Source organism: Apteryx mantelli, chromosome 29 (assembly GCF_036417845.1).
Source record: "Apteryx mantelli isolate bAptMan1 chromosome 29, bAptMan1.hap1, whole genome shotgun sequence".
Taxonomy (NCBI): domain Eukaryota; kingdom Metazoa; phylum Chordata; class Aves; order Apterygiformes; family Apterygidae; genus Apteryx; species Apteryx mantelli.
In genome coordinates, this window is record NC_090006.1 from 1,445,424 (window position 1) to 1,455,746 (window position 10,323).

The following is a 10,323-nucleotide window of genomic DNA, read 5'->3' on the forward strand; positions in this document are numbered from 1 at the left end:
GAGACCCGAGGGGGCCGGGAGGTGCCCCCCCCCCCCCCGGCAGCATGACGGGCTCGTCCCCAGCACCGCCGGCGGCGGCCCCGCACCGCGCGGCCCCTTTAAGGCGGGCCCCACGCGCCCGCCCCTCCCCCCCCGGCGGGCCTCACTACATTCCCCGTCACCCCCCGCGCGCCCTCTCTCGGACTGACGCGCGGCGCAGCCAACCGGCGCGCGGCGCGGCGGGGCGGGCACGGCGGGGCAGCCAATGGCGGCCCGGGGGCGGGGGCGCGCGGCGCGGGCACCGGAGGGAAGATGGCGGCGGCGGGCCGGTGGCGGGCCGGGCTGGCGCTGCTGGTGGTGGCGCTGCGGCTGGGCGCGCCGCGGGCCGAGCAGACGGAGGAGCACCTCAAGCGGGAGCACTCGCTGTCCAAGCCGTACCAGGGTGAGCGGGGCGGCGGTGGCGGTGGCGGCGGGGGGCCGGTGCTCGGTGGCCGGTGCTCGGTGCTGACCGTGTGCGTGGGCCGGCAGGCGTGGGCTCGGCCAGCTCGGGGCTCTGGGACCTGCAGGGCAACGCCATGGTCATGACCCAGTACATCCGCCTCACCCCCGACGTGCAGAGCAAGCGGGGCGCCGTCTGGAACCGCGTGGTGAGCGCCGGCACCGGGGGGCACCGGGGGGGGGGGTTGGGAAGGGAGGCTGGGTTGGGGGGGGATGTGGGGGGGCGTTTGACCTGGGGGGGGGGAAGCGGGGGGTGCCCACCCGAGGGGGGGGACCGAGGGGACCGGAGGAGAGTAGTGGGGGACACCGGGGGAGGGGGGCCGGGAAGGGGTTTGGGGCACCGGGGTGTGTGCGTGGAGTGCAGTAGGGCTAGATGTGGGGGGCCCTGGGGGTGTGGGGGTCCGGAGAACTGGGCTAGGAGAGCGAAGAGACTGGACTGGGATGATGGGGGTGTGTGTGGGGGGGGGGTCGTGAGCAGGGGGGTTGGGGACTCTGGGCAGGGGGTCCGGCCTGGGGGCTGTGGGGAGGGGATCTGGGGTGCATAGGGAAGAGGGTTTGGTCTGGGGGGGGGGCTGTGGGGAGGGGGGGCTGCGCCAGGCTGGAGCGGTGAAGGGGAGTAGGGGTCTGGAGCAGCAGATTCGTGGGGAGGGGGGTATGAGGGGGTGGTTTGGGGGGACTGTGGGGGCGCAGGATAGCTGGGGGGTTGTGCCGGGGTGATGGAGAGGGCTGGACTGGGCTACGGGGGCCGGGGGGAGCGTGGGGGCCAGGGGGGGCGCCAGCAGTTCCTCAGCTCAGCCTCCAGCCTTTGGCTCGGGGGCTCCTGCAAGGACTGAGCCCCTCATCCCAGCTGGCGTGACCCGGCTCCAAGGGGCTGGAGTGGAGGGGGGAGCACATCCACCACACACACGAATTTGGGGATTCCTTTGCCGATCGTTTCTCGGACGGCCGCGGCTGGAGCGCTCCAGCTGCCCGCTTTGCTCCGGGTTTTGAAGCAGTGCCGGTAACGGAGGCACCTTGCCGCGGCAGGCAGGCTCTGGCGGAGCCGCAGGTTCAGCCGTGGCGGTGCCAGCAGGGATCCTTGTGCAGCGACCCGGCTCTCCCGGCCCGGAGCTGCCAAATGACCCTCGTGGCCCGGCCGCGAAAAGGATTGCGGCTCGGTGGGCAGAGGGACAAGGTCGTCTCGCTGGGCCTGCGCTCCCGTAGCGGGAGCTCGGCACGTAGCTCGCGAGCGCCTGTGATGGCTTCCAGTCCGGGGCGCGATCGCTAGCTGTGGTCACGAACAACGGCCGCCGGGACTTTGCTCTTATCTCCGAAACCTGTCCAGAATCGGCTCTTAGTTAGCGACGTGGAAAGGCTAGTGAGATCATGACTTTCCCGCTCATCCCTCGCTTTGAGGGCTCGTGGCCTCACTGTTCACGTCTGCTCTGTAGCAGCCGTTCTGGGCTTCGCTGAGGCCTTGAGCTGCGGCTGACAGATAGCGAGGGTTTGTTTAACAGCTCGATAGTTTGGGCTGAAGTTTACTCTGGGGTTAAAACCGGTGGCTTTTTTGCCCCCCGACCTCCAGCGGTAAGTGCGGGCTTAGGCCACCTCACGGGGCTGGTTCTGCCTCCCCGTTTGCGTCGGTGTCGCAGCGCTGCTGTTGCGTAGGGAAACGTATCCGTAAGAGCCTGAACGCCTTCTGAACCGTTGGGAGTTTGCTCCAACTTTGAGCGGTGTCTCCCGGCTTGGGCATCGCTCTGTTCTTCCCTATATAAATTCAATAGCAGCAAAGTGCTTTCGGATGGCGCACGTGAGATCGCTTGGACGTTCTGGAGTGGTTTGGAAAACGTTTTACGAGACTGGACGCAGTCTGGGATGCGCAGCTTTTATTGTGATAAAATATCGCGGGAGGTTTTTCCCTTGGGTTCGTGGCTCCCGTGAAATGTTGTGGCTCACGCGAGCTTCGGAACGAAGCTGGCAACCGGCTTCGTAACGTCGTGTGAGCGAATCTGTTATCAGCTCCTCGTGTTCTGTGCCCGTTAGCGTAGGCGATTTGTTTGTAGCTTGGGAAATAATTGGCTCATCTGCAATTCCAAAATTGAAGCTGCTCCTTGGGCTCATTCTAGTCTCCTTCTCCCTGGTGTGAGTTATTGATTTTGCTGGAGTCGCTGTTGTCTGAGAATAGCATGAGATCGGAATTGGTTTCTTAGCTTTTTATAGCCCTGGGTAACAACCAATTCCCTCGGCTTAACGACGCCTTTGGGGATTAATTATTCTTGCTCGCATCCAAAATATGGGACAACACTGGTCTGTTGGCAAGGGAAATAGGGAAGGGAAATAGGGAGCATTAGCGCTCTCTCTGGCCTGAGGGCTCGTGGAGCTGCAGGCAGCTGCTGCCTTTTGTCGTGCTGGGCAGGGGACGGTGCAGCCGGCTGCAGAGCCTGACCCTCAGCTGGGAAAAGCTGCGGGTTCCCGGGTGTCTCTTGGCCTTTGGGACACCTTAACTTCACCGGCTCCTTCCTTGTCTTGCAGCCGTGTTACCTCCGAGACTGGGAGATGCAGGTCCATTTTAAAATCCACGGGCAAGGCAAGAAAAACCTCAACGGAGACGGCTTTGCCATCTGGTACACCAAAGACCGCATGCAACCAGGTAAAAACGCTGTCGGCAGCTGAATCCTGGCCTGGCAAAGAGTGGGGGGATTTAATTTGGCCCTCTGGCTTCCCTGCCTGGAGCACGGGGGTCCGGATACTTCGTTAAGGGTTCAAGGCTGCGTGGAGCTCTGTAGCACCTGGCTCTGCTCTCTGGCGTTTGGAGCCTTGTTCTGCGATGTGACGTGGCTCCGTCTAACAGCAGTGGGTGAAGGCTGGGGAGGAAAGAGCCTTCCCTGATGATCCGCCGTAAAAAGATAAATTAAAAGATATAAAAAAAGACTTGTGTATGTGTTTTCTACAGAATAATGTGACCTGAGGGTAAATGCGTCCCTGTGCATTTGGAAAACACCTGCCTCGTTACCTGATGCGGAGCACAGCGTGAAGGGACAGGCAGCAAACCCTTCCTAGCCTTGCTGCTGTTATTAACCTGTCCTTCCTTCTAGGACCCGTCTTCGGAAGCAAGGATAACTTCCTGGGCCTGGGAGTGTTTGTGGACACCTACCCAAACGAGGAGAAGCAGCAGGAGGTGAGCTGGAAAGGCTAACGGGGCCGTAACGCAGGTTATTGCTTGCTTTGCAGCCAACGCGACTCTGTGGTGAGGTGTCGGTAGCGCAGAGATTTTTGGGGGGCTCTTAAACGATGGGGATCAGCTGGGTGCTGGCAGATGCTGCTCTGCTTCCTTTGCAGCGTCTCCAGCGTGCTCTGCGTAGCTGCTTTTTGTATCTCCTCCCAATTCCTAGTAAGGCAATAACCCTTCAGACCTGCGAAGGGCTGCGGGTTAGATCTGTTGTCAGCTTTACGCAGCGAAAAGGCTTCGAGGGCAGGAAGAAACCAGCTGATCGCGCCACCCCTGCGCAGGCCTTTTCTGCGAGCTCTCGGCACTTTCGGAAAGCTGCCAGCGAGCAGCAGCTGAGGTGAAGCTGTACCGAGAGCGAGGTCTTCGTAGACCCTGAGCAGAGCAGTATCCGAGCTGCCTGTCTGGGATACCTGCTCCCCAGGCCTTTCTGCGTGGTGAAACCATTTTACAGCAGCTAAAACTGGGACGCTTTTCCCGCTCTGAGGAAAGCGGGATTTTTTTCAAAGGTCTTGGGACGTTGAACCATGGGAGGTTACGAGCAAAACGCACGCGCATCTTTGAGAAACGCCTGTCTGAGCAACCTTTGGGTTCCTGATGAATCAGCTGTTTGCTCGGGGTTTGTTGGCATCCCTTCCTGTGGAGAAGGGATTGCAGAGGCAATTAAAACCAGGCTTCGCCCGCACCGCTCTTGGGATCGGTTTTGTCACGCTTGAAACAAAGTTGGACCTTTTCTTACTTCCATCAACACTGTTTTTTTTTTCCCCGAGACCTAGTTAGTTTGGTGTTAAACCCCCACCCTCCAAGAGCTCATTTATTCTTCAGCTTGATCCTGGGGAGAGCGAGCCGAAGGGCTCAGTTCGGATGCGCCCTGACCTTGGAGCTGCTAAACAAATGTTGAGTAACTACCAGCTTTTGTTCAAACATTAATAGCAGCCTGCTCTGGCACAGGGATGGACTTTGCGCGTGTATCGGAGCCTGGGTAAGGCCTTTCCGAGCCGTCTGGCACAGCGTTAGGGACAGCGCTCGGGGATTAGCGTAACGCTGGAGAGGAGAGGCCGTCCCGTAGATTTGCAGGGCAGCGGCTGTTCTCTGGGGTAAAGGGACGTGCAGCAGGTCGTATTTAAAAGAAAAAACAGTCTGCAGGAAAAAAAAAACAGTCAGAAAAAAAAACACCCAGCCTGCACCTGTCTGTGGTGGCTGACGGGTCCCCGTATCGTAGCGCCTGCTCGGGGCGCTGGCTTTGCCTGAGCGAGCGGCCGTGCTGCCCGGTGGCCATGAGAAACGCAGCGTGTTGGCGGTGCTTGGTGCGGCTTTCTTCCGTCGGTGGTGTTTCCTGGCCGCGTAGCCCGGGATTTGGCACCTAACTCCCAAACCTGTCTCTGCTTTAGCCTCCGCTAAGCGGATAGTGCGCTGAGCTGTCTAGGGAGGAAATTCCCAGGGGACGGGTTGATGCTAAACTCTGGTCTGTGACTGTCTTGCTTCTGTGCTCTTTCTTGCTTTGCGATAACCCTGGACTCAGGCTCAGAAGAGGAGGTACAGCCCGGGAAATCAGGTACTTGCTCGCGCCGACCTACCCTTTTCCAAGCCGTTTAGTTTCGCCTTGTCTCCCTGTCAGTATAACTCCAGCCGCGTGGGTGAAGGCAGTAAGGGAATTCCCTCATCCGAGCTCCAGAAATCCTTGCGTGACCAGGGAGCTCAGTTAGCGCCAGCCTGGGAGCCAGGCCTGGATTAGCCCTGCTGCTCCAGCCCCCAGCAAGCCTACCAGGGCTTTCGATGCTGGCAGCGTGCATGGAAGCTGTTTCTTCTCCATCCTGGACCTTTGGGAGCTGAGGCTGACCCAGAGGAAGGCTGGGAAATGGAGAGGGATCTTGCTGTCTTCTGCTGAGACTAGGCGGGGGAGGCATGGGCTGGGGAACGAAGCAGTTTTGGGGACTCTTGGGCTGATTGCGGCTCTCATCTGTGTGTCGGACCCCGGAGACGTGGTGATGTTTGCCCAAATCCGTCTGCGTTAGGCGAAGCAGGTTTGAACGGTGTGTGCAGAGCGGGCGGTGTCTGCAGCGGATAGAGCCGGGCCGTGGCTGCTGGGGCGAGAGGAGAAGCTCATCCGCGACCTTGTCCCCTCGCAGCGCGTGTTCCCCTACATCTCGGCCATGGTGAACAACGGTTCTCTCACGTACGACCACGACCGGGACGGGAGGCCTACGGAGCTCGGAGGCTGCACGGCGATGGTGCGCAACCTCAACCACGACACCTTCCTGGTGATCCGCTACGTGAAGAGGAGACTGACGGTGAGCGCTGCCTGCCGCAGCACCCTGCCCTGGGGCAGCGCGGGTGACGGGGCCCGACCTGACCCCTCTGGGCTAAGGGAGACTCTTGTGTTTCAGGTGATGATTGACATCGACGGTAAGCATGAGTGGCGAGACTGCATCGACGTGCCAGGAGTGCGCCTGCCCCGCGGGTACTATTTTGGGACCTCTTCTGTCACTGGAGACCTCTCAGGTACTGCTGAATTCAAGCCTTGTTTCCCAAGCGGCTCTGGCAGCTCTTACGCAGCTTTGGGTGCCTGAAGGTGCTGCTCGGTACGTGGTGGGGTTCACAGAAGTGCTTGAGGACCTTTCCACGCTTTGGCACCGCCAATCCATGAGCAGGAGCCTCATTCTTTTGTCTCGCAGCAGCTCTCGAGGAGCCAAAATCCCCGTCGGGGCGTGTTGTTCCCCCGAGCACTTTGTCTAGGCAGCTCTTCCTGTTTTGCTTGGAGCTCCCTTTGCGCCTGGCTTAGGCCGAGTGTAACCTCCGGCAGGCTGCGGGCGTGTGGCCCAACCTCAGCCGGCCTCTCTTAACGCCAGGACAGAGAAGTGGCTGCACTAGCTCAGCCCGGGAGACCGTCGCCATCGGGGGCTGTAAACGGGTGCTTTGGGAGGAATGAGAACAGGAGGAGCGTCAAACATCACCGCCGCTCGTGGTGTGACCCACGGCGCCTGGGTTAGCCCTGAAGGTGGCGTGGGAAGCGCTACAGTCGCTGCAGACACCTGGGGTGTTAAAACGCCAAGATGCTTGCCCTGCTGTCTGCCTGTGACTCCGGGACGTGCCTGGAGCGTTATTTTGCGTAGCGCTTCGAATTTCGTAACCCAAGAGCTATCATCCCATCTGCTGTCGCGGAGGGGACCAGCCAGGTGTGTTTGGAAACAGTGGTGCAACGTGGGCTGATGTAAATCAGATTTGACGGAAAACTAAAGCGCTCTGCCTTCCCTAGTTTAATGCTTCTCTCCCAACGCTGCTTGCGGTGCCACGAGGCCTGAAATTACCCCACTGTGTCTCTTTTTAGCAGGTTTTAAGCCCGATCCGAATTATGCCTCTACAAAAGCACATTGATCGCCAGTGTCTGGGCCCTTTGTTGGCTCCAACAAAAGTTCCTTTTCTTCCTCGGATCTCTGCCTAATGCCCTGGGAGCCGGCAGGCTGGCGGGGAGCACTTACGTTGTGCCACTAATAACTCTGCGATCGCAAGCAAAAGGAAATAGGGTCATGTGAGGTTGATTCTAATGTATTCCCTTCGGGTGGCCAAGCGGTTTCGAGTCAGATGATCTCCTGGTTTGGGTTGTTGTTTCTCGGTTTTAAGTAGCTTAAAGGTTCCTGTTGGAAGAGGGCCCTGTGCTGGGCCCGGCTCACAGCCCGGCACAGACCCTGCCTTCAGGAGGTGAGTTCCCCCCTTGTGAAGGGAAAGCCGGCGCCTTGGGGCTGTTGCCGAAATCCTAACCTTCCGCGGCGCCGACTTCCCTGGCCGGAGCCCTGTTTGCGGGTGACCTCTCGAGACCTGTTTCTGCTCTGCTTCCAGACAACCATGACATCATTTCGCTGAAGCTTTACCAGCTGACGGTGGAGCGGACGCCGGAGGAGGAGAAGCGGGACAGAGAGGTGTTCCTGCCTGTTGTGGACAACCTGAAGCTGCCGGGAAGTGAGTAGGAGCCTCTGGCCTAGAGCAGGGTGAGATGAGGGCCGGCAGATCCCCCCGGCCCGATCCTAGGGATGGTGGGACCTCCAGGGTTGTGGAGCTGAGGTGCTCGTGGAGTGGAAACATCTCTCCGGCAAGCCAGCCAAGCTCCAGCTGGAATCGGGAGGTCCTTGCCCCGTTGCTCCCACCGGCAGCTGTCCTCACGCGCTGCGCTGGGGGCTGCAGAGACGCATCCGAGAGCCCCTGTGTGCCCTGAGGTCTCGCAGCCCCGTGACGCCTCTAGTCCATGTGATGAGCTGCCCCGTGTAGCTCGTCCTCAGACCTTTAAGAAGCCAAACCCCGCCGTGGCGTGAGCCTGGCAGGGTGCACGGGGGGTTGGCGTGGGTTGATTAGCCACCCGGTGCAGGCACATCTCCGCCGGGTTTTTGGCCTGACCCTGTGCTGGCCTCTTTGGGGGTTCACGGGCTGTTTCTCCCCCGCTGTCGTGCAGTGGAGGCCCCGCTGGAACCCATGAGCGGCCTGGCTCTCTTCTTAATTGTCTTCTTCTCCCTCGTCGCCGTGGTTTTTGCCGTTGTCATTGGAGTCATTGTCTACAACAAGTGGCAGGAGCAGAGCCGGAAACACTTCTATTGACTTGGGAACCCGCCCGGGATGGCCTGTTGCTAGTCTTCGCTAGCCGCATCCCGACTCCCACCCATCCCAGACTATCCGGAGCGTGATGGACCGAACCTTACGGCAGGGACCCTCATGTCCCCTGAAAAGCCCAGTGGGGACGGCTGCTGTTTCTTGTCAGGCTCCGGGACTCCCGCGTTGCTCCCAGCGGGAACGGAGCTCCCCGGCGCGGTGTGCGGGGAGCTGAGCGTCGCTGGGATGGACTTGTCGTCCCCCGAAGGCCCGTTTGGAGTGGGAGTTTGCTCCGTGAGTTGTTTAGGAGGACGGGCTGGGCTGGGGGGTGTTGGCAGCTCCGAGCCTTTCCTCTGCTATCCGGAGAAACCGAATGTGGGGAGAAATCGCCACCTTGGCTGTGAAATCCTGGCTGAGGGAGATCCCAGCTGAACAGAGCCTGGCGAAGCGCCCGCTTTCCTCGCCACGCTCAGATGGTAACCCCTTGCAGTGGCTTGTCCCGAGCCGTTTTCCGATCAGGATTTGCCACAGCAGTCCCCAAAACCAGGCCGCTCCGGGTGCGGATCATGCTCCTCCTCACCGGAGAGTGCGGTGGTCTGCTCGCCTTCGGAGACGGCAGCACTGCCCTGTGACTCTTGCCCTTTCCGCAGCGTGTCAAGGTGCCCGGCGCCCCCTCCTCGTCAAGGGGGTCTCTCCCAAGCTTTTAATCCCACTCCGGCGGCGAGGAATGCTTTCCGTCGCCTGTCTTAGGCCATCTTTGGAGACTGAACTGCTTCTGTTTGTACCTCGAATTCCCCCACCGCCGTGCAACCCCTCTCCGTGCCCTCTTAGTCGCCGAGGTTTGGTCTCCTCGGACATCGGATGCTGACGGTTTTCCCCGGCGGCGAGGCAGACCGAGCTGGGAACCTGCCTGGCTGCTGGGCGCTGACATTCCCATTGGGAATTACCGACTGCTGCTGCGTCTCGGGGCTCGGCCCCCTTCCCTGCCCCACGGGACCGCTGCTGAGCATGCCGCCGCCTCCGCACGCCTCCCATCCCAGCGCCGCCGTCCGCCCCGGCGCCGTTTGCATGTCGTGTTGTGGCTTGTGGCAGATTTTTCCGAGAGGTCGGTGCTGCCTCCCTCAGCCGGGCACTGGTCCTGGGCCTTGCCGAAGGCCGCGGAAGAGCGGAGCCGCGTGGGGCAAGTTAGGCTCCGGCCGGCCTCTTGGAGCCATAGCTCTCGCTGCCTTTCAGGGAGTTGTAGTTTATTCCTACCTCAGTGACTGCTTTTTTTTTTTCCTTTTTTTTTTTTTTGGGAAATGAACTTCTCGCCGCGTTTCTCCTGCCGGCGGTCGTGGGAACAGCTGCGGGATCCTCCTGCCCCGCTCGAGCGATCCCGGCTGAAGCCGCCTCATCCAACTCAGCCCCATCCAACTCGTTTTCCGCAGCGACGTCCTTGCCGGTGTCGGAAGCGCAGCCGGGTCCTCCTCGCCCTGCTGCTTTCCGGGGTGTTTGCTCACCCGGGACACACTGGTGGCAGGGGGGACATGGCCCCGCGTGGGCGCCGGTGGCCACGAACGGGGTGTTGCAGGGTGGGGGGGCGCGTTCAGAAGTGCCCGAACGACGTTGCGGCCTGAAAGAACAGTTTCTGGCATTTGCCTTTTTTTTTATGTCTTTTTTTTTTTTGCCTGATGACCAGAAATTGGTAACGCGCGCGCCTTTTCCTCGGACTGTAATCGGTGTCTTGGAATAAACGTCGGTGTGTGTGTGACGTGGCCCTGCCGCCCTCCTTCCCGTGGCCCCCCCGAGACTTTGGACGCGGGAGGGTCTGCGGGCGCTTTTCCAAGGCGTCTGTAAGATGAAGCCTGGCGGCGGCTCGTCCCCAAAATGACGTGGTCGAGCGCGCGGTGAGTTGGCGTCGGCTCTCCGGCGCCGCGGCCCTGAGTAGCAACCAGCCCTAACCCCGCTCCCCAAAAGCGGAATAATGGCTTCTTTCCTTGTCCCCTCCAGTGCTCAGCTCGTGTCCCCGGAGCAGGGGGACGACTAAGTCAACCGTCACTCAAGGCTGGCTCTGGGTCTGGCTT

At 60.6% G+C, this 10,323-nt stretch overlaps 1 protein-coding gene across 3 annotated transcripts; it reads left to right on the forward strand.

Annotated features, from left to right (window-relative positions):
* Positions 1 to 263: 263 nt before the first annotated feature.
* On the forward strand, positions 264 to 10,010 carry LMAN2L (lectin, mannose binding 2 like). 3 transcript variants are annotated; one of them, XM_067312317.1, is made up of 9 exons: positions 264 to 421; positions 508 to 626; positions 2,989 to 3,106; positions 3,552 to 3,634; positions 5,205 to 5,237; positions 5,812 to 5,973; positions 6,070 to 6,184; positions 7,520 to 7,639; positions 8,127 to 10,010. In XM_067312317.1, the coding sequence occupies exons 1-9, from the start codon at positions 292 to 294 to the stop codon at positions 8,267 to 8,269; spliced, it is 1,023 nt and encodes a 340-aa protein (XP_067168418.1). In that variant the 5' UTR covers positions 264 to 291; the 3' UTR covers positions 8,270 to 10,010. The 3 variants fall into 3 exon arrangements, with proteins under 3 accessions (XP_067168418.1, XP_067168419.1, XP_067168421.1); XM_067312320.1 differs by having other exon boundaries at positions 393 to 421; positions 546 to 626; XM_067312318.1 differs by lacking the exon at positions 5,205 to 5,237.
* The last annotated feature ends 313 nt before the right edge of the window (positions 10,011 to 10,323 follow it).